The sequence below is a fragment of the Physcomitrium patens genome, chromosome 5, assembly GCF_059467195.1.
Source record: "Physcomitrium patens ecotype Gransden chromosome 5, ASM5946719v1, whole genome shotgun sequence".
NCBI classification, from domain to species: Eukaryota; Viridiplantae; Streptophyta; class Bryopsida; order Funariales; family Funariaceae; genus Physcomitrium; species Physcomitrium patens.
This window is the reverse complement of record NC_143414.1, coordinates 11,106,323-11,129,553: the sequence shown is the minus strand read 5'-3', so window position 1 is coordinate 11,129,553 and position 23,231 is coordinate 11,106,323. Positions and strand designations below refer to the sequence as shown.

The following is a 23,231-nucleotide window of genomic DNA, read 5'->3' as shown; positions in this document are numbered from 1 at the left end:
GGTTCCACGTGATTGATGCATTCTTCACTATATTTTGATTCATAAATTCTATCTTCAATTGAAATTTATACTACCTTGGTAGTAGCTCTAACTTTGTAATTCTTACTTTATATGTGGATGTATCACGGACATACTCATGTAAGCTAGTAATTACATATATAAATAAGTAGAAGTAAGTAAAAGTAGATAAAAGTAAGTTAATTCTATAGTATTTGGTATAGAAGCTTCCTAGAAGCTTCATAGATACTATTTTGACTTCATAGGTGTCTTTAATTGACTTTTTGGATTAAAAACGTGGTCAAAAAGTTGGCCATGTGCCACACATATTGTTAGCTTGAAGACCAAGCTAACTATGTGGCCCACATGTAAAAAAACTTGTCTTGTAAGTCAAGGCAAGTGTCCTACAAAGTCAATTTATATTGGAGGTCCTTTAGAACGTCACCACATAGCTCCTAATTAGATAGTATATATAGAGACAAGAGTGAAGCCTGCTTCACTCTTGTGAACTCTTTTCTTATTTCCAGTCTAATTTCAAGAGTCGTCATGTTTTCTAGTCTTTGGCAATAGCCATTCTAGTTCAATATATTATCACCTTTGAGTGATTTCTAAGTATTTTTGAGTGACACAAGAGTGTATTGAGATTATCTTTCTTTGGAGTTCATGTCCTTGATAAGATGATAACATGATTGTAATTAGTAACTTGATCCTTCTTTAATTGATAAAAATTCAATTTAGTCAAGATTTATGTTATCAAACATTAGCAAGGTCTATCACATCCTAAGCCTTAAGATCACTCAAAGTATGCAATAAGGTTGGTTTCAAATTTTATAAGGTTGGTGGACTTTAGCTTCTTCAACTCACATCTTGTTTTAACTTTACTTGCATATGGCTTCAAACTATCTATCATGAATTTTTCCTTGACTCAAATTTTTACTTCTACCTCTTTCACATTTTTACATGCAAATAACATTGAAAGCCTCAATTATTCTAGCATATGTACTCAATTAGACATTGTATTTGTCATAAGAATATTACCACAATACATGTATAGCCTAAGAGAGAAACATGTCCAAGTATGTAAATATTTGTTTTGCTATATCTACAGCATCCTTACCTAAACTTTCGATATCTAATGATCCTTACAACTTCTTCATCATTTCTTTGGTATTAATAATGTCAATTGGACTCACGAGGTTGACAAGCACTATTCAATCTTTGGATATGTTTTTTTCCTTTCTTACTAAGTTATTAGTTGGTGATAAACAAGGCAAAAATCCACTATTTTGTCCAACATGAAAGCAAAATATATATATCAATGATTTTTTTCGCTTCCAAAACCATATAGTTGTACCATCTTCTCTATAATCTTTGGCAAGTTGGACTTTTAAAGACTTCTATTGTCATTTATTTCAATAATCAATCTGCTCTTGCACTTGTGGATACAAAAAACTTCTACTCCTATATTAAGTATATTACTATTTGCTATCACTTTATTTGGCAACTTACAACTTTAAAAAAAATCAAATTTGACTACTATCCTATTAATGATATGCAAGCCAATTTATTTATAAAATCTTTATTAGGTCCAAAACTTGCCCCTTATCTTCTATTGATTGGTGTACTTAAAGGAAAATCTAACCTACACTATAATCTACTTAAAAAATGTAAAGAAAATAAATAGATTTCATCCTCTACATAAAGTTGCACCTTATCAAGAGAGCACATCTCTTCCAGAAGCATCTTCTTCTTCACAATACATACAAGATAACTAAGATGATTATTATCTTTAATAGAACTTAGAATTTAATATCACTATCTTTATTAAATTCTAATACTTTTTTCTTCAAATTAAAGGTGCTACTTTATTTTTTGTAGCTTAAACAATATTTAATATTGGAACAAAAATTGGAAATCATGCATTGAAGTTGGCATGTATCTTCATGCATCTATACTTGATTCTATCATGTCAAAATTGGTCTAATAATGACCAGCATCTCGTTTATATTGCAATAAGGCTGTAAAACAACTCTTATGCCTATGGCATAGTAGGTGTTGCAAAGAACCAATAGCCAATGGATTAATTATCTAATTATTTAATTGCCTTTTAATAGTTATCTAATTGAAATTTGGTGTAGTATTATAGTTGGACATATCCTTCTTTATGATTGAATGCTCATTGTCAACAATCAATTAAGAATAATTAAAAACTATATTTTTTATATATGGTATATTTTTTATTTTGAAGTATCTACTAATACTTAATAATTTTTTGTCTTGTTATTTATTTGAACATATTGAAAAATTACTTATTTTAAAAATAAGTTGATTTTTTATCTTATAAATCAATATATATTTATCAAAAAAATATATAAGTAGATATCAATTATATCAAAATAAATCTTAATATTTTATGAATATATAAAGATTCTCGGAAATTTTCATAAAGTAAGATAGTTATAATTTAAGGAAAAAAAAAATTGTGAAACAAAACATAGGTTAAAGTTCATTTATTTATTTAGTTATATTTCTATTTGCAAAAGCATTTCTAATTAGTCAATCATTAATTATTCTTTTTATCCTTCCTTCTACATATTGATTGTTATATAAACAAATAAACATTACAAAGATATAGCAACCAAACTCCAATCATATACACAAAAAAATGCATAAATGCAAACAATCTTCTGAAGAATGCAAATCAAAACAAACTTAATATTATTTTAAAATTGATAATTAGAGCACTAATGTTATGAACATGTATTATTAACCATGATAGTATCAAAAGATAAGTATCATCTAAAATTTATTTAATTTACACTATATTTTTTTAATTTCATGTTATCTGATGTAAAAAAAAATTAGAAATTCTTGGATAGATAATTTTATTTGTAGAAATGAACTTCCAAATAGTTCTGCATTATGAAAACGCACTTAAGCATGAACAAGAAGCCTTTGAAAAGTTACTTAAATAACCATGAAATAAATTAGTACTTCTATAAACCACTGTTTATTTTTTTAAAGTAAGATTTGTATTTTCTTCTAAATGCCGATCTTTTTTCCTTTTTTGGTGAGTGTGTGCACCATTTATGTGAGTGATTTGATTTCAACGTCGTGGCTTTTTCTTAAAATATAGAATAAGCTTAATGAATAATGACTACGTTGAAAACCGCGGGGTCACTATACTGCTAATTCTTGTATGCCTGCAGACAGCTAGCTACACAAAATTTCCCTGTGGAATGCTCTACAGGCACCCATTCACAGCAGATCAAGGAATTCAAACATCCGACTGGGAACAGTTTTGGTGTGGTGGTTGCGAATGATGTCGTCACTGAACAAAGCAACAAACACAGAAATGAGTAGATACCGCTCCGAAACCTATGTTCTGAATGCCTGGCTGTTGTGGCATGACGTGTTTAGGTGTACTGAAAGGACAAAGAAAGACGACCATTTCTTTGTGAACGTTTTGTCTCAGAAGTATCCCTGAAACCTGTCGGCAGTATCCGAGGAGCAAACTAAACAGACAATCATAACACAATTCCTGCCCAAAATGAACAGCTATATGAATTATTTCAAGGTATTACCACTAGTGAAATTTTCCTATTGATTGTGTTGCTCGGATTTCCGCAACAAATGTGACAACTAAGGTAATGCTGCAAGCTCCTGGAGGCAAAACGGATGACAATCTACACCGAAAGTACCGTTCCAGAGTCGATTGGCGAGATACTCCTGCACTCTTTGAGTGTAATGCAAGCTGTCCCAGTAGACGTAGTCATCTGCATTGGAGCAGGCAGTTGCTGTAAACTCATTACAATTTAAAAATCCTGGAAAGTCATCATCCTCTTCCGACGTTGGACCACAACATGGAGAATCTTGCCTCTTGAAATATGCTGCAAAACGCCCAAATTTGTGGTTCAGCATGCACGTGGTGTTGAAATTTACATTGCCGGTACCATTAATTGAAGAACGAGTGTATAATATTGAAGTAATATTCAAGCTCCAAGGAATCATGATTCCATTAAACAGCTAGTGTGCAATTGAAAGGAGAAATTTCGAACATTATGGCATCCAAGAAAGTGATGAAGTAAGTGATTACTTACCATTACTTGAACTGTTGGTCACAAATGCAAAAATGGTGTCATAAATGTTGCCATAGACAACGTAAGTGGGCGCTCCACTAAGAGATGACCTCCTGGGCAACATGCCGTTAGTGAGAGATGACTGTATGCGGTATCTCAACGCTTCGCTAAACCTGCGGGGAAGCATGTTGTACGGGTCTTGGCAAAACAAATCAGTGCTCGGATCAGGCAGCTGTGTTAACAATTGGGAGGGATCACAGTGCGACGGTGTGAATGACACCACCATGATCTTACGAGCTCCAACTGCCAGCAATTCCTGTGCAACAAACCGGTCGATCAACAGATCTAATCTCTCTAAGTCATTTCTCCTGCTTACGATTCTTCAACCGTTCAGAGACTTAATATCACCATCCTCGACGTTCTACTTCAATCTTCAAATAAAATTGAAAGGTCTAGGAATATGTACGTGTACGAAGGACACCATCTCGTTGTAGATAAGTTCGACAAATGTGTCCTCATCGACGTTGTCGTGCTGCGATGGATCCAGCAGATAGTTGTTACTGTAGTCATTACTGCCTGTGCTTATTACATACACAGCATCTCCGATGATATGATTCGCCCAAACTTCGCCCGTCCAGGCTCGTAAAGTTTTCAGATGCTTCCGGAACCAGTCGAGCTGTCCAGAAAGAGAAGCAACACGCTGCAAGGTACAGGACGGAGTGAAGCTTACTAGGATTTTATCACATAGTCGTCACGAGAACATCGGGGTTGAATCTCTTGTTGAGAAGAACCAAAGTATTCATTTGGTCCTAAAGTCTTGGTCACTTACTTTCATACATGATGACCGGAATACATTACAACGTATTGGATGTTATTTTTCAAATTTACCACTTCTGTGAAGTCGAAAAGAAACTATCAAAACGTTGTAAAACAACCAAGTCTCAAAGCCAATGTGTCTAACGTTGCAATGCTCTGCAAATTTTGTAGTAATCAGTCAATTCTGATAAGGATTATACCAGAATGGACGCAGTCGAGTTTAGAACCCCCGAGCCTGCAGATGCAAAGTTGACTCCCTTAATCTTTGGCTCCCCAGGACTTAAGTTTGGTGGTGGATACGGCAGACCTAGATACTCCGCTACACAACAATTCCCGAAAAATTCTGCATAGATTATTGCCTTGCAGGAGTACGGCAACAAATTCGACATAACTCCAGAGATTGATCAGTTCGATGAATGCAAGTTTCTCTCGTGTATACTGCAATGTAAGCTTGATGACTGCAATAACTCTACCACGGTCTTAAAAAGTACAAAAAAAAGTCGGCAAAGAGAAGCAGAAGATAATCGTAGCTGGCAGGGCTCACCGGGCGATGACTAAATTAGAGAGTGAATCATGGTTCATTACCGTTGTGGAAATGCATTTGTACGTGTAATTGTACTAACACAGTGAATTGTTTTCCAAGTGAAAAAGGATTTCCAAATTTCCAAAATGTGAGCCGCTAGCCACCAACAACATTGCCTCTTACGGGCAGAACACCTCAGACTCCAGCTCAGGTGAGAAGACGCACAATTTCTTTTCGAGGTATTCAAACTGACATGGATCACATCTATGAATATGCTGAAAAGAAGAATCATGTTGTTATGATCGAGAGGAGGAGCTTGACTTGTTTACCAAGGTAATCCACAAACAGTTTTCCATTTGAAAAACGGCCTGTAGGTCGGCTGTATCCATGCCAGTCTCTGCCATAAGGCTTGTGGTTACTCTTGAAAAGAGTATTGAGGTAGTTGTTGTTGCCAACATCAACCGAGTTGTCTCCAAAGACATAGAGAGCGGAAGCAAGTGGCGAATTGGTTGTTTGTGCCGTTGCAACTTGGATGAGCGAGAGGAAAAGAGTCACGAGGTAGCGACTTGCTTTAGCACGTTCCATTGATTTCCCTGCCTCACAGCTTACTCTCGATTGCAAAAACTTGACTAAAGCTGGCCGCAAGCTGAATAAATTAACAAAATTAGTGTCTATTGAAAATGACAAAAGCTGCCCGCACGTACAGAACTCATACTTGATATCATACAGAACTCATACCTCGATATCAGGCGGAACAAAAACACTTCACTTGTGCAGTAGAAGAAACTTGAATGAAAAAGTAGAAATACATCCCCAAGTTTCAATGCACCAATAACTGTTGACGATCCAAAATACGCAAAACATAAATCACCTGCTCTAGAAGGGCAAACTTTCTTTAGATCCCGTGAATTATCGAGGACGCCACAACGCCTCGGAAAGCGAACAATTAATATGTGCACTATAAAAACAAGTAAGTACTTGGATGCCAGAAACAGGGGAACCAAGTGCACTGTCACTTGAAGGCAATGGCGCGAGAGCGAGAACAAGGCGGGATATTAGCTGCTGTTTGAAAATGGACGTCGACCATAAACATCTTAAGGGATGGTGAGAAATCGTCTCCAGGGTTCATGAGATCATGACACCTGTCGAAGGTACTCGGTATATACGTACATTCTCCTGTATTTCCATACCTGTAACAACTATCAAAGTCATGATATGACTTAAATTTTCTTCAAAAATAAGAGAAAAGATATATATATATATATATATATATATATATACACATATATATGGACATCAGTAAATAAAACAAGGATTCTAAAAAAAAGGTAACCTCTGGAGTTGTGACATATATTTTGAGTTTTTAAATTATGACAATTACATTAAAGGGAGATTTTGACACAGTGGTTAAAACAGATGGCATCCTTGACAAAAATAATAAGTGTTTGAATTTGAGAGTAGGATCTAAAACATTGTATATTAAAAAACCTTGCCATTAGACCAAAGTAATAAGATAAATAAATAAGCCATTGTAATGGACATTTTATTGATGATATTCTAGCAAATGGAAGCTCTATGAACAACAGATGATGTGGAGACTCACTAAAATTTCCAGAGGAGGAATATAATCGAAACCCACCCTGGAAATGACGATACTACCGATGTCAGATCCAACAATGACACGAGATTGAATTACTCAGAATCCATCGGCTCTCGAATTTGATAAAAAACCCAAGGAATAACAATACCCACTCACTAAACTGGCGACATAATGCACATCGTGATTTAGTTCTCATGGAGCAACCACTTGCTAATAATCAGAAAGGATCTGCACATTTAAGTAACCCAAGCCCTTCGGGTAAGAGTACAGAATAAAGTAATGAGTCAATACCAGCTACAGGGTTCCTTGGAAACTAGACACATATAGATACGTTTTAAAGATTGTAAGGTCAAAAGGGGTTATTCTAACACTGTCAAGGAGTACCTTCAAAGTACCTCAAGATTGCTCTCTACTTTGAATTGGGAATATATATATATATATATAGGATTGCAGCATGGTTGGTTAGGAGCATGTGCAAAAACACCTTTGTGAATCAAGCACTATGTTACAAAACTTAAGCAATTGTGACCATTTTATCAACTCGAGTAATTAACCCTTGAACGACCGAGGGAAGCCAGTACAAAAGTGATCCAAGCAGTCAACCTGAGCGTTCAAGGGTTAATTTCCCTTTCTAACTGTTCAATCAAACTTGTCATCATGACTCCGTAATTTGGCATGTAATGGTCATGCACCATAGTCCTTGACAACCGGACTTTGCCATATAAAGCTCGATCAGTAAGAAATAGTCCAACCCTTGGTTGTTGCTCTTGGTCTTCACTTCCAGGTTCCTCTCCCTTGCTTGGAAGGGGACTAACCAGGTGCATGAGTTTTCCTGGAGGGTAAAATCGCCGTAGGTCTTGCTCCGGCTCCTTCTCTGACACAATACGATCCTGCAAAAAGAGTGGCAGAAGCTAAAGCAGGCCTCCGAGGAAAATATAGGCTAGATAGAATTTCTAAAAGAGTGCCACTTCATAGGTAAGAGATTTAGCGGTTATTGATAAATACTTCTTTTTTATAAAAGTACTACAATAAAATAAAAATAAAAAATATTCGTAAGAGCTTAGACTTGATCTCTCAAAAACAAAACTTCTACATCATATCAATAGGTTATGCTAATCAAAAACGGATAAATATGTTTACCTGGCCCAACGCAGAGGCAGTGGTCGACACAACATGCTCCTCCTCTTCTGTGATCTCACGAGCTGCTGCGGCCTCTTCTTCACTTGGGGAAGAAGAAGCTTGTCTCTCCTGCTGGCGATGTAGCTCCTGGGCCAACTGTTGCCACAGAAGGTCCTCACCAAGGTCTTCTAAACCACTAGCAGAAGCCATGTGATCATGCTCAAGATCTTGCTCCAGATCACCCTCTTGTATGAGGCCTGAGAAAAACTCTTTCCGAGTGTCGTTTCCATCACGCAACATTTGCCTGTAAGACTCCGAATATTCACCTGCGAGGTCAAATGAGCATAGTAAGGAAACATATTTTAGTGTCGGCACATTTTTCCTATTGTAGCAGCAATAGTACTCATTGTATTTGCATCAAGGACGTATTTATAATATCTTGAGAAAAATGATCAAGCATTAATAAGCAATAACAACCGAAACCAGGAAGATGCAAAGTGAGCATGACAAGAAACATATATTTTATTTCATTTCTAACGAAAATTCAAAACTCAAAATCAAAAGCATAGCCCAATATGTACCTGCTGATTGTTGACCTTGGCCATCATCAGCAGTGCTGATGCCCGCAGCACTGGTACTACATACGTTTGCAATATCTCTACAGTAATCCACTTTCTCTTTGTCACTGACGACGACTGAAGCAGTATTTTCCTCCAACCCTGCATTGCCAGTGGATACAACATTTCGACGGCGAGGACCCATGCAGGACCAACTTGAAAAGTCGGGTCTACGGACCACAGCTTGGGCTACATTCTGAGCCTGCTTCATTACAACCTATGTTCACACCCAACACGAACCTCGAATGTCTTAGTCTAAAATCGAAACTCCAACCAGGATACAGTTGGTGCATACATCAATGCAGCACTTTAACACAAATTCCATATAAATGTCATGTTCTAAAAAATTGGCAGAAGAAAACAATAAAACCACCAACACAGAAACCGGGCAGGGCAGAATTACCTGAGTACCACTGGAGACAGGTCGCCAAATCATGCTGGCACCAGCTGCTCCGGTTCGGGCAGCTCGACTAAACATGAGGGTCGAGTATGGTAACGTAGCTCGCGAAAGTTTGGCCAAAGACTGTATCCGGCTGCTCAACGCAGTGACGGATCGATAGACAGTTCTTAATATCCGTGTTCTTTCTATCTGTTCGCGAAAGTCATTCGCCCAAGCAGAAGCTGTCACCTGCATTCATAGATATACATGGTTAGTTTCTGTAGCGTAATTAGATACTTGTTTGAGCCGTGTTATAGCTTTCAGTCTGGATCATTAAAGTAAGAAAGACGTGCAAACCTCGGCGCGAAGATCATCAAGAGAGGCAGAGCAGAAGGTCGGGACCAGATCTGAACCATTGATAACTGTGGTCACAAAAGAGGCACCTGACTCGGCCAATTCCCAGGTCATGCATGCTGCTGTAATCACAAAGACATCCTAGTTAGCAACAATTTCCCGCCAGGATGTAACTTGAATGCTCAAATACTTGTACAACATTTTCAGCGACCTCGTAGAAGTTGTAGAGCTTGTAATCCAAATAAACATAAAATATAAACGACGGTGACTGCATACAATAACACCATACCAATAACACCATACCGGGTGCAAAAGAGACACACTTAGTTGAGCCAAGAGGTTGACGCTCCCTAAGAATGTATGTAAGCAACGCAGCAGTTCCACCGCCCAGAGAATGTCCCACAACCTACAAAGCCAAAGAACGTGTAAAAATGTCACTTAAGAAGAAAAATTGGAGAAATCCTCATAGTCCTTAAGTTCACAATAATACCACAATTCATACTGATCTCATTTACTACACCAAAACAGATTTTCGTAGATTCACAACATAAATGAGATTAGGAAATAGTTAAGGAACCTTAATCTGATAAGTAGGGTAATCGTCGCGAGCTTTCATAAGAATATTTGTGGAGAGTTGAGCAATCCATCGTGCAGCTGCTACCATTCCACAGTGAGCATAACCCAATACCAAATTACTGATACCGGCATCATCCATTACAGTGTGATGGAAAGGCACCACAGAACCTGTGACCGCTGTCAGAGTGTCTTTCATACTGTGCGTTCCTCGAATCAGAAGCAGTATGGATTCGGACTGATGGTCCACTAACACCGTGAATGCTGGTTTCAGTAACTGCACATTCAGAAATTTCACTCAATACAGTGAATACGATAAGAAATTATCAGGCGATCACCAGGAACATACTTGCTCGGAAGTGATGCTACAAAACAACCATCAAATGCCCTGCATATCTTACCCCAGCCCTCCCTTCTTCAAGCAAAACTTGATCCCTCGTAAAACCCGTAACCTCAAGAAAATGAGGAAAAGTCTTCTTTGAAAAGTGCATGCATACAGTCAGGAGTCTCAGCAACTCCTTCATCTCTCCCACCACAGCAGGGCCACGCAGCTGCTGATTCTCATCCGCAGCGAACACACTGGCAACATTTAACTGGCCCTGTACACATAACACCAGCCCTAAGTTCTTAAGAGCAAGCCTTACAATCTCGCCACCAGTTCCAAGTGTCTGAAATCTTTGTCCTATTGATCCCCCAACCAACAAGCAGATAAAAACTGTGAGAAGTTATTAAGAAGTGGCAATTTCAACACCAACAAGTGTCCTAATTGAGCTCTGCAGTCAGAATGCGATGACACAAGTCATGTTCGAACAGGACAACCACGCACCTGTTGACGTAGAAGATAGTTGATTCCAAAAGCCAGATCACCGATGGGCCACTTCCCAAGAGTTTCAGAGTACGTAAATCGCAGGGTCTCTGCGATAGTAGCGAGAGCTTCAAACCAAGTTGAGGGCGGTCTTGATGTCACACTCAACCGTCTCTGGCTTCCACTCAACAATGACACCGACTCTCCCCCATCGTTTGAATCGCGATGTTGTCCACCCCAGGGATTACCCCAACCTGTGTAATAAAGGACTACAACTGCCCCTGCAGCCCCTGCCATTGCCGTTGACGCCATCCCTTGGGCGAAGAGGTCATCCAATAAAACGGCTACTAAAAAGCATTATTACTTTACCCTACACACAGCAACGAAAGGCAATGAATTCTCTCACACAAGACCAGAATACCTTAACATCGAATATCGAATTGCTCTCCATGTAATAGCCTCTACTAAGAACAAGATGGACAGGAACCCTCATCGTCGTAAAAAATAATCGTCGAAATTCGGGCAATCGACAAGAAGGAAAAATTCAATCAAAAAAATACTATACAGCACTTTCGAAAGCCTAAGAGAGGACCATCGATCCTCAAACACGCCCCTCTTGTAGTGCTCAACAATCCCTATGCGCAATCGAATTGCCAACACCCTATCCTCACTCACCTTTAATTCCACTAATATCAAAGCTCCTTTCAATTCCCTTCTGCAAGGCTACAATCAAGCGCCCCTGTAATATCAAAAAAATAAATGAAACCCTATAGCATGCACAAGGGGCTATATTCCAAACCTATGAAATCAACCATACACTCACGCGAACCGCGTGGACTAGAACCATCTACCTAGACTCTCATCGTCAACATCCTCGTAGCAAAAACTAACAAAAATTACCCAGCCCTGAATCAACACCGCTTCCACACTCACTCGCGGGTTAAAGCTAATTAGCAACAATTCGAATTGCTACTCTATCATTACACGATCTCATCTCGCCCTCTCCCTGTCCGTGAATCTCTCTCTTGGTCGATACCGAGTGCCAACCCTCGCCCTAACTCCACACATCGAGATCCACGAAACTCATCTCACCATCCCCATCTCTCCAAACCCAAAAAACATGTCATTGTCTCAAAATCCTTCCACTCTCCAATTAGGGTAACCAGAGAGAGAGAGAGAAGAAGGAAAAAAAAGAAAAAAAAAAAAAAAAAAAGAACTCCCACCACCATCAGCACCACCCCATATCCAAAAATTATGTTATTAATTCATAATCCCACAAGAAGTCAAACCTGGAGCCTCTCAGAGCTACAGCGCCCACCGCCCCGCGTCGTCTCCAGCTTCCTGAATCCTAACCCCTGGATCGCACACGCGAAAAGCTCACAAACAACGAATAATCACCCTTAATTACTATCTCTAACAAGGTCTGACAAGCACAGCAAACCTCAATCAATCATCAGACGCGAGGCGAGGCGAGGCGCGGCTTCAGAGGTGCAGCCAACCACAGTCAATGATGAGAAAATCGAATCGAGGGGGGGGGGGATGCATTTGAATGCTGCCATAAGAACGGTGCTTTTTAGTGTTGTGGACTGGACTAGCATGGGTGTTGGCCGCGACTCTAGTGAGAGATAGACTTGGGCCCCCGAAACCCACCCGCTTCAAGTCGATTGCTGGAAGGCGTCATACGGAGTGAGCCAGGAAGCCATCACCGATACCGTCAACCACCAGTCTAAATGAAGATTTACTGTGTGTGTGAGAGTCTATCTGTGTGTAATCGACTGCGCTTTTGATGATTAATACTTCACCGGAGCCCATTAATTGGCGTTTGCAATTTCCAATCAGGGTATGAATAATAATCATAAACATAATCACTATATCATCTTAAACCTCTCCATCAACGTGAACAGGATATTGAAATTCTATTAGTACTAATTATTTCTTTCCATTTCTATAACAGATGGAAAGGGTGACCTTCCTCACTTGTATATATATATCTTATTTAATTGTGTGTGTGTGTAGATATATATATATATATATGTAACCACATATTCAATTACACACTCACATGTGTGTATTAACTTTTATATTTCTATTATTTGTTTATTTATTTGTCTCCTTCCACTTCACTCTTGTTCTGATAAAATTGGCAAGATGAGGGTCCTGGTGACGCATGAATGACATGTGGGATCCTGCTGGTGAAGGAGGATATGATGTAGTGTTGGGTTCACCCTCCAAACCCAATGTGCAATTCTCATGTTGATTCTTATCCTTGCATGTTGGTCCATTGCATATTCTGCATTTGTTTGTACAAATTGAGAGAGGAATACTAATCATAGTGTATGAATTGATTTTTGTATAAATTTAGTTCCTTTCACTTTTCACAACCTTGTTTACTTCAGTCATTTATTACTCTTGTGGCCAAATTACTCTTGTGACTTTGTTTTTACCATTATAATTAAATTTCTATCCTCGTTTGATTTTCAGACTTACATTTTTGTCCAAAGTTTGTTTTTGTTGCTTGGATTGTGTAGATAACTTGCAAAGTATTGTTTTAGTAGACAAAAGCAGTAGCTCCACACAATAAAGAGCAGTGCACATAAAAATTTTACATTTATTTGTATGACTTATATTGAAAAAAATATTTGAAGTATGTAGTATCAAAATTCTTTGACTTACATACTTCAAGTATCACATATTGTATGGTATAGCCAAGCTAATTGAATCAATCATTGGCTTTCAGCTGATAGTTATGGGCTATAACTAGAGCTTGTATAAAAAAACGAATTTAAGAGATTGCGCCACCTGAGAGTTTTCATGGATAGAGGTTGGGTGAAGGGCTGGTTGAGGTAAGGGGGCAGCCTCATTTTTCAGGTGAAGAAGAGATCTGGAGAGCCTGTGTTGTGTGGATGGACATTGACTTCTGGTAAGAGAAGACACAACTCTAGACCAGCACGAGTTCATTGCATCAGGGTTAGCAATGATGGAAAATAAACTTAAAGGATATTTCACTCAAGCCAATCTACATCTGGTTTACTGTTGAATGTTAACTGAGTTTCAAGAAGTTGCAGGAGGAACTAATCTTACATGGTTGTTGATTGAATGAACAGATGTGCATGACATGAATTGCTTGCTCATGGTGAAATGATTTCAACTACATCGGCAGTGGAGTGTAAACCAAGCTTGTGTGAAAATATTTCTAATGTACACAATGCCACAAGCATTTGGATAAAACAAAATGAGAGGAAAATGTCCCAACCTCCTCACAAAATTGATCAGTGACCAATTAAACAATAGATAACCACGCACGAATACCCCCTGATTCTCACAAGGAAGTTTCGTGAAGCACTATCAGAACCGACGCATTTCCTTCGGCGGTCTAAAGTGGATAGGGTGTGTTTCTGGGGTGGCTGACTCATCTTCCTTCCAAAATTTGATGGTCTTATCCGCTTCACAGGTGATCAACCGAGAGCCTGTCTGATCAAATGAAAGAGCATAGATTCCAGCCTCGCTATCCAAAGACCCTACAAAACCATTGCAGTGCATAAAGTTCATTAGTCAATGTGCTGTTACCACGATAAAAAGAAAATAGTAGCACATGCATGATAAATCAAGGTCGTGTACGACAGTGTATCATCACATTATGTCATCCGTCGTCTCCTTATACAGCAAAAGAAATAATTCCAAAAGCCATAATATTCAGATGTGGGGCAATTCCAAAAGTCTCCTCGCACGGAAAGCATGTATATGTATATGTATATATATATATATATATCAAAGGAAAATGGTAGCATACCAGGCTGCACAATTGTCTGCGCTTGCTGAAAATTGTGCCCACTCTTGTAGTCCCAAAACCACATACTTCCATTATCACCTGCACGTCAGTTTTCAACATTAGGAAACCTCTATTTGAAGTATAATCCGAAATAGATGGCGATTATGTTGGGAATGTAATTTTGGATTGAGAAAAAGAAATCTAAAAATAGAACTGTCGTGCAAACCTGCTGACACCATAACATTGTCCTCGTTGATAGACATGCAATTAACGATTGTGCGCTGCTGAGATCTGTGTTTGAAGGATGCAAAACCAGAGCACTCCATAAGCCTCAAAAAAAGTTCAACATATTTATAAATGTGTAGATAAGTACCATATAAACAGACTGACCACGTCAACAGTTTGAACCGAAAAACTTACTGCGACAACCGTCACGAACAGGAGTTGTAGCTGACTTAGAAAACTATTGAATGGATAAGGCACATCAAGGATGATACTCCAAAAGATGAATGCAGACAATATGAACATAGCACCTGATTAAGTTTCGCAAAGAACACTTACAGCATGTTATGTAAAAACTCTCCCTTGGGCAGCCGAAACTTCTTTATGTTGTCTGCTGAAGCTGAGGTGAAGGTGTGTCTGTTCAAGCAAAAATGAATAACATAGTAAGGCAAAATAACTTTACGCCCCACTTAAAGCCCATCAACTCTCATGCAATAATATCCACTCACTCAAACACTCGCAAAAAGAACTTAGTAAACCAATCGTACTGAACATATAACAAGAAAAGTTGACCATTGTTAAACAACAAATGGGTACAACATTTGGTCTAATTAGACGTAAAATCGGACACCGATCACTTCAGAAACATAACACGGTAAAAAAGAAGGACTAATCATCACCGTAAATAAAGAAGTGAAACTTACTCAAAAGGATGCATCGCCAATGCTCTCACAGACTTCTTGTGAAATGTTAAAGTCGACATAGTTTTACCTGTGTAAATTGCACGATAACATGAAAAAAATAAGGTGCTTAACAAAGACTCATTTCAGTAACTTTTAATCTTTGCTAAGTGGAAAACTTAAGCTCCAACACTGGTAGCATAGCAGATGAAAACTAATTCTACTAACTTCAAACGGGCTTAGATACATCAGGAAGGGATTGATTACATACCCGCAGCAAGATCCCACAGCTTGATTGTGGTATCATGTGATCCTGTTACAACTTGTGGGTCCTGAGATTTTAAGGTCAATAAACGAGTGCAACAAGTTAGAGGTCTGTGCAGAAGTACAAGCATTTAGAGGTGTAACATCTGATCATACAATGAGAACTCTTTCTTCACGTGTACAAAAATGCCCCTATTCACATCAAATTCATAGGCAAAAAATTGCTCACAACCACGAACTGACATAAAGTGCGACAGTGCACTGTCGAGGCACGGACCTACACACACTATCAATTTGACTCAACGAGACAGAGAGAACTTCGACGTACTCATTCTAAAGGACTGAAAATTATTTCACAAACCAAATCATGGAGACAGTGGGTGTGACGAGTCTAAGGAATTTGTCCATGAAAGAATAAAAGAGGCTAATTAGGGGACTTACAGTGGCCTGTGTAATCACAGAACAGACCGTATTCTCATGTCCTGATAGCGCAAACACCTGAGCCTTGGTTCTCATATCCCATACCTGTGCAATTAAATATTGGCTGCTGAGAACTTCAAAACTCTAATCTATAAAAATCACAGCATAAGGATATAAAATAATGCATCGTTAAAAGACGGAAGAATGAGGTTCTTACCCGACACACTGAGTCTCGACCACCAGTCATAAGAATATCAAGTGTAGGATGAAGCGCTAAACAGTAAACTCCACTCAAGTGTCCATGATATGAACGTATAACCTGAGCAAACCCATATCCCAGAGTAGAGTCTCAGAAAATGACATTTGAAATGACCTCTGACTCAGAGCCAAGTAAAGGCTACGCATTAATATGCTTAAAAGGAGCCAGAACACACCTTGTTGTACTCAAGATCCCAGCATTTGACTTGCTTATCATCACCAGCTGAAAACATGTAAGGATGTCGAGCACTCACTGCGAGACCTGTTCAACATCCACTCATGTACCTTTAACCTCTGCATCTGGATCAGAAAAGAGTGAAGAAATAAGCATGTACCATTAAATGGGATTTCATCGTCGATTCAAAAGCGAGCGCAATTGACCTAATGACTTGACGTACCTCGAACTTGCTCAATGTGACCAGTTAAAGTCAGCTTGAGCTGTCCAGTTCCACTGTCCCAAATCTATAGGGAATCAAAACAACGTCCTATACTCTCAGCAACCAAGCTTTGGTAAAAAATCATCTTTTAATTTTAACAACGACGACGACGACAACAAAGCAAAGAGTTGGCTCTTGCCTATGGACGAATCAAAGCGAAACGCAGTAAAGGAAACCATACTATATCCAACTACCTCAGAACATCGCATGAAATGACCAAAACTTTGAAGCATCTTAGGGCATGCAAGAAAACAATTTACTGGCAGGTCAACTAATTCATCACACCTTGATGGTTCTATCAGCTGAGCCAGTACAAAACCACTCGTTTCCAGGATCAAATGCTATTGATCGCACCCACCCTAAATGCCCACTGATGACCTGCAATGCTCCACAAGATTTAGTCACAAAAACTCAGCAATAAAAGCCCATTGATCACCACAAAGTAACATCCAGAATATTGAAATCTCCTCACTGTTAAGGAATATACAAGCTCATGACTGAAATACTTACCCTGTAGTTTACCCAAGGTGGATGCCAGACAGGCTTTGGCCATTTACTTGGGAGCCTCTTCATTACTGCAGCACTTGGTTGATACCTGCTTGAACCAAATATGTAAGTTATCACAGTATTCCTTTCAAAATTTCACTGCTTTCGATCAAATGTCTGAGTACCACGCAACGAAGACCCTTTCACACTCTTGTCCGTAATGCAAACACAAGTATTATAGAAAACTGAGTATTGTGGAAATCACATACCGATCAGCCGCTGTAATTGCAGTAGAAGTGCGATCCACTGCAGGGACTGCAGGAGCGGCTCCAACAATTGGAGCTGCAGCTGGAGGTTGGACTCGAGCAGGCACCAACGCAAGTTGCTTGCCGCCCACTTTTCCCGATGCTGATCCTGAGAACAGTAACAGCATAATTAGCATATCCTAGATGCAAGAAAAAGAAAAAAGAAAGAAAAGAGCCTCAAAACATGCTACAGAATGAACTTCAAGAACCGGTTACTGGCTTCAGTCTTTGAATGATACATCTAGGGTTTCGTTCATGCTTATTCTAAACGCTGTGTCGACACACATTTTTCTATGACTAAGACGTGCACTTCCTCGATTTGATTCACAACTCCAACGCCGCGATACTTGAAAACCACGCCACATTGGTTGGAATAATGCCGTTAATATAAATAAGGCTACCATATTTCATTCATCGAAGTCTACTTCTTCGCACTGATAAGCAGATGATGCAACTTTGAAGAACGATGGCACTCCATTCTTTAGTCTCGTCCGTGAGAAGACCGAAATGATATAACATATCGAGTAAAAAACAAAAACAAAAGAGACAAGACAGAAAATAGAAAATACCTGCATTTGTACCAGGTTGTTCTGGCGCAGGGACTCGCAAGCTTTGAAGGCCATTATCTCCAAGCTTTGCACCACCACCCTCCCTCGTGCTAGGCACCGGCATGTCCTTGACAACTACATACTCGTCATTCACCTGCATGAATTGTTCCTCGGACATTAAAACACAATTAGAAGAACCATAACACCAACATTAAATGTGGCATGAACATTGCATGATTTCGACCATTGAAGTACGATGATGACAGTATGTTATCTGTGCTGAAGTTATTCGAACGATTCTGTAGACTCCCATCAAAAAATAGCACCCGAAACCCTCCATATATACTAGCAACTACTAAATCCTAAACCATTGCACAAGAGATCTCAATACAGATCCGAGGGTTTGTGAACTGACGACTTCTCCACATCATCAGATCAACGTAACGAGAACAGTGATTAAGAGTACGAAACAGAGTGAGGAGGACAGGCCTTACCTTGCAGGTGACGCGAATTTTGCTCCTGCTTCAGATAAAGCCACCAATGGATCAAAACGAAGACAAACCACGTGTAAGAAAGAACCACAAGCGTCCTCATAGTGACCTAATTTTCTTCCTGAACTGATTCTTAAACCAATACACCGACTACCGTCAACCAGCCTGCAAAAAATACCCTGTATCGCAACCAGGGATCAGTGCAAAACCAATGAAATTCTTAGAATAAGCAGCAGTGAAATCTCCAACGAATCAGTAAGAAACATGTACCCCTCGGGTACTGCAGAAATGCGGTCGCCATGGACGGGAGCGAAGATATCCAAAGCCCGCTTTAGAGACTTGAGAGAAAGCTTCTTCAGCGACTGAGGCTCTACAGGCTCCACGGACTGCACAGGCTGCACAGGCTCCAACACCGCAGTGCCGCCTCCTCCTGTGGTCAGCATCGAAACGAGACTTGCTGCACTCTCGGCAACAAACCAAAGGATGAGAAAACCCTAATCATAGAAGACGTCCCCGCGCATGAACGCTACCACCCAAGCGCGAAAACTCCCAACCCTCACTGATAAAACTTTCACACTGTTCTCAACCGCGAAACCCAACTCAACGGGAAGAGTTCATCCATCCATTAGCCTCCGACAAGCGGCAAAACAGTGAGGAATTGTAGGAAACTGTTGTCAGAGTGTTTGGAATCTTTGGATAGAGTTCTGTTGGTGGAATTCACAGCTTCTGCTTCAGGGGTTTAGAGGGGTTTACATAGACTTTGAGGAATTTGCAGTTCGGTTTGAGAGGATTATCATGGCCTGCTTATTCAATTGCGCACTCTCTTCCTTCTGCTCTCTTTCCCTTTACTCTACATCGCGCACCCCCACCTCCATTTACCCCACCCTTACCGTCTCTTGTGAGTTTTTCGTCCTCCCACTTGTCATGAACGCATCCTTCTTTTGTCAATTTGCGTTTGCATTACCTCTCATTTTTTGGGTTATCTCTCACCTCCTTTTCTTCCTCATATCAATTGATGTGGTTAGGTTCCACCTCTTATCGACCTCAGTCATCCTCATGCCATCGTCAACGCTGGCGCTTGCTATGCTTGCCGACCGATACACGGCAAGACGTCATAGATGTTGAAATTTGTGAGGTTCATAAAGATGATGAGGTTAGTTAATTTCTTCCAGCGATTGTCATAGTGCTGTACGCTAAATTCATCGACTCCCACCCTTTCGAATAAATAACAGCAATTGATTTTGTTCGCAGGAATGGCAGGAGGCGCGGAGAGAGGAATCTAGGCAGTTGGAGAGGCGGCGGCAGGTCGAACGAGAGGAGGAAAGAAAGGCGGAGGGTGTCTATCGCAGCATTGCTAATCAACTCAAAGATTATCCCATACAGGAAGTTGCGGAAGCGAGGAAGTTTGTTGCTAGGATGATAAAATCAGGAGAAGGAGTGGAAGAGGTATTGAACTTCAAAGGTTCTGAACTTGGTATTAGAATTATTCACGTCCTGGAATTTGAGGAAGAAGTCGGTGCCAAATCCCTTGTCTTCTGTGCAACGTGTCTGGTTATTTCCTTCTACTCAGTACCTGTTATTTTTACTGGAACTGTTTTCGAGAAGTTCATCTCAATACCATGTACATCTTTCAGCTACTCTTTGAAGAACTCTCACAAGTTCGTCATTGCAGATGATTGAGGAAGCAAGTGAAAGTGGGGAGCTCACTCCCCTTGTACTTCTAGTAATTCGAAATCGTTTGGAGTTAGCTCGCCATGATGTAAGTTTATTCTCCTATAATATTATGTACAGTTTGAAGGTCTTTCCTTTCCGTCATCTGTGTTCCTGGAGCTTTGCTATTCTCGTCAGCTCCATAACTTGATTTGGGGTACATTCTCGAAATAAATCCAAAATGTACTTATTGGATTTTTAGAAATTCATCGGATTCATTTTGAAAGTAATCTAGAATGAGGAATTTTGATGACAGTTGAATACCTTAGCATTCCAACATGATTTTTATCTCTGACTTTGAATGCACTGAAATGTACACCATACTGAGAGAAACTGATGAAGTTTTCTTTGATTACTTGCTTTTATTTCTGAAATATGAGCTCACTTGTCTGCTTGGGGGGGGGTTGAAGGATGAACGAGACGCAATGCAAGCTCTTGATTTGCTATACCGTCGAGTAGAGGTAAGACCACCGTACAGTCATGGTCCCTAACGAAATCGTAAATCCTGGTCGTCCTTGCAGATGTCACACGACGTTGAATATTATTTCTCGCTCTTCAATCAACTCCTAATGGATAATGGTTTGTAATTTTAGTTCAAATGCACTGGAATAATAAGCTGAAACTCCTCATGTTGATTTTCCTCTTTTTTTCGCTCCTTTGTCATTGTTAATCAGGTTCTCCATCTTTTTGTTTTGTGTAACTTTGAGAAAGATTCTTTCCCTCTTGTGCCGGTTTAAGCTAACCAGAATCATCGCTGCGTCGCCCAAATGCTCTCCTTGGGGTTACATATTTTACGTCTTCGATGCAGTATTTTTTAGAAAAGTGGGATTTTTCACGCTACTCTGCTTCCGCCGGTTTCTGCATTGAGTCTTGGTTGAAAAACAGTGTTCCTTCTAGTCCTTATTCCCCTAATTTTTAAGCTGACCTAGACAGCTTGATGTATTAATGTTTTCTTTCTTGTCCATAGATGGAACTGCTTCAAAAGGACGCGAGCATGGCTATGATACTGCTCAATCAACTCTTAAACCTTCACGACGGTTTCAGTCACGAAGAGTGGTTGCGACGGTCTCGGACGACCATGCTTCAAGTATTCGTTCCTGAGGATGCATTCACCATCCTTGGTGCGTCCGATTTTGACATGGAGAATGTAAGCCCTTTTTCCTTATCTTTGTACTTAAGTGTGGAGGACAGTAGTAGCAAACAAAACAAGCTTCCTCTCAGGAATTAAAATATTTTTAATCTCTAAAAGAATGGAAATTATTACCTTTGAAAATGTATGCAAATTGACAGTGGCATTCTCATGTGGGACTCGCATGGAGAATCTCTTTGCGATTTTTATTTCAGAATCTCTATATCCTTGTTGCCTCATGGGTTTTTTAACCTGTCGAGCAGCATTTTGTCTGTGAAAACGTCAGAGAGCTCGTGATGTAGTTTCTTCTCTTTGACATGCACGTCGTCATAGTCCTTTTGATCTTTATTGTAAACTGCACGTTTTTTGCATTGGACCTTTGCATTTTATACGGCTGTGTCAAATTTACCTTTTCCATGAATTTCTACATACATACTAAGCTATGAAATGATGTATAATTGTGAAATTGTTATGATCCAGCAAATGGGGCCGATAGAGATCCCCGAGGAAGATGAGGGTTTGCTTCGAATAGACTTCATAAGAGAAGTGGATGAGCTGATTTCGGAGCTAGAAACTGAAGCAGAAGTGCAACCTGTATCAGGCTTTGATGCTCAGTCAGTGGCTGTGCGCCTTCGACAACAAGAAAAATTGAGGGCAATACAGCAAGTAAAAGATTTGAGGCATTTAGCAGCAACACTTAAGTGGTAGAATGCGTTCGTTAAAATTTGATATACTGCTGTGACTGAATCAGTTTCGTTTTGCCTATGTAAGTTCTCTATTTAATATGTAGGAACTTTTCTTCTTCTTTTTGAATAAAATAGTAGAAACAGAATATAAAATGTATGCACTCCAACTGTTATACTTTTGTTTTAAACCAAGTGGGTGGGTAGTTCACTTAATTGCATGTGCATGCAGAGTGAAGCAAGTCTTTTCATGTGCATTCAAAACATTTACGTTCATTGATCGTGGTTAAAAATTTACAAGTTAGTCGATGCAACAGTCACAACGTTACAACAGTATTTACGTAATTGTTGGCATGCGGCACCTGAAAAGATTTGCAATAGTTGTTGTTATACGTGTGGGATTTCAAACATCAAAAATTGAATAATTATAATTGTTTCAATTTTATTGAAAATACTGCCTCGCTAAACAACTGTACATTTTATTTAAATATACGTTTTACATAAATAAAAAATAGTATCAAAAAGACCTTTGTATTAAAGTTGATTTTGTCCTGGTCAGAATTAAAATATAAACAATGATGGATAAAAATTAACTTCCATAAACTATTGTGCTTATAAATATGTGTATTTTGTTGTGATAATATGATCACTTGCTTGTTAAGTAGATGTAGCAATCTTAGTAAAAATAAAAATTACATAAATAGAAATAATTTTGGTGAGTTTTTTATGTAAATATTTATTATTTGCATTACTTTATGAGATTAAAATGAATAAATTGTTTTATGAATTTTTAAAGTACACAAATTCCAATAGAATATTTATTAGAAATCACACCAAAATTACAACAATGCAACTCAAGAATGAGTAGAAGAGAAAGATTGAAGAATTTTCAAATTTTCAAAATCAATCAATCTTGATATTTAAATCTATAATCTTTACTTAAACAACAATCAAAATTTCTAAAATT

The 23,231-nt window shown here is 39.1% G+C and overlaps 4 protein-coding genes across 8 annotated transcripts; 1 reads left to right on the top strand and 3 right to left on the bottom strand.

Moving 5' to 3' along the window:
* Positions 1 to 3,527: 3,527 nt before the first annotated feature.
* LOC112282713 (GDSL esterase/lipase APG) lies at positions 3,528 to 6,278 on the bottom strand. The gene is made up of 6 exons (XM_090250508.1): positions 6,154 to 6,278; positions 5,745 to 6,061; positions 5,093 to 5,211; positions 4,543 to 4,776; positions 4,098 to 4,392; positions 3,528 to 3,887 (listed from the first exon to the last, which is right to left on the bottom strand). Exons 2-6 carry the CDS (start codon positions 5,998 to 6,000, stop codon positions 3,640 to 3,642), a joined length of 1,152 nt encoding a protein of 383 aa, XP_090106634.1. The 5' UTR covers positions 6,001 to 6,061; positions 6,154 to 6,278; the 3' UTR covers positions 3,528 to 3,639.
* Positions 6,279 to 7,222: 944 nt separating this feature from the next.
* LOC112282712 (uncharacterized) lies at positions 7,223 to 12,559 on the bottom strand. Of its 5 annotated transcripts, XM_090250507.1 has the most exons (11): positions 12,152 to 12,455; positions 11,538 to 11,601; positions 10,884 to 11,232; positions 10,459 to 10,656; positions 10,062 to 10,334; positions 9,788 to 9,890; positions 9,488 to 9,606; positions 9,155 to 9,379; positions 8,716 to 8,968; positions 8,156 to 8,460; positions 7,223 to 7,905 (listed from the first exon to the last, which is right to left on the bottom strand). In XM_090250507.1, exons 3-11 carry the CDS (start codon positions 11,172 to 11,174, stop codon positions 7,627 to 7,629), a joined length of 2,046 nt encoding a protein of 681 aa, XP_090106633.1. In that variant the 5' UTR covers positions 11,175 to 11,232; positions 11,538 to 11,601; positions 12,152 to 12,455; the 3' UTR covers positions 7,223 to 7,626. The 5 variants fall into 5 exon arrangements, with proteins under 5 accessions (XP_090106633.1, XP_024376474.1, XP_090106632.1 ...); XM_024520706.2 differs by lacking the exons at positions 11,538 to 11,601; positions 12,152 to 12,455 and adding an exon at positions 12,513 to 12,559; XM_090250506.1 differs by lacking the exon at positions 11,538 to 11,601 and having other exon boundaries at positions 12,152 to 12,551.
* Positions 12,560 to 14,022: 1,463 nt separating this feature from the next.
* Positions 14,023 to 19,276, bottom strand: LOC112282669 (protein pleiotropic regulatory locus 1). The gene is made up of 16 exons (XM_024520592.3): positions 19,013 to 19,276; positions 18,746 to 18,770; positions 18,273 to 18,405; positions 17,668 to 17,812; positions 17,423 to 17,507; positions 17,198 to 17,290; positions 16,874 to 16,937; positions 16,652 to 16,737; positions 16,435 to 16,536; positions 16,239 to 16,322; positions 15,805 to 15,865; positions 15,558 to 15,624; positions 15,193 to 15,270; positions 14,858 to 14,922; positions 14,653 to 14,730; positions 14,023 to 14,380 (listed from the first exon to the last, which is right to left on the bottom strand). Exons 1-16 carry the CDS (start codon positions 19,183 to 19,185, stop codon positions 14,208 to 14,210), a joined length of 1,512 nt encoding a protein of 503 aa, XP_024376360.1. The 5' UTR covers positions 19,186 to 19,276; the 3' UTR covers positions 14,023 to 14,207.
* Positions 19,277 to 19,407: 131 nt separating this feature from the next.
* On the top strand, positions 19,408 to 22,428 carry LOC112282670 (protein PALE CRESS, chloroplastic). The gene is made up of 7 exons (XM_024520593.3): positions 19,408 to 19,640; positions 19,768 to 19,895; positions 19,994 to 20,188; positions 20,415 to 20,501; positions 20,863 to 20,913; positions 21,420 to 21,599; positions 22,062 to 22,428. Exons 1-7 carry the CDS (start codon positions 19,538 to 19,540, stop codon positions 22,287 to 22,289), a joined length of 972 nt encoding a protein of 323 aa, XP_024376361.1. The 5' UTR covers positions 19,408 to 19,537; the 3' UTR covers positions 22,290 to 22,428.
* Positions 22,429 to 23,231: the final 803 nt, after the last annotated feature.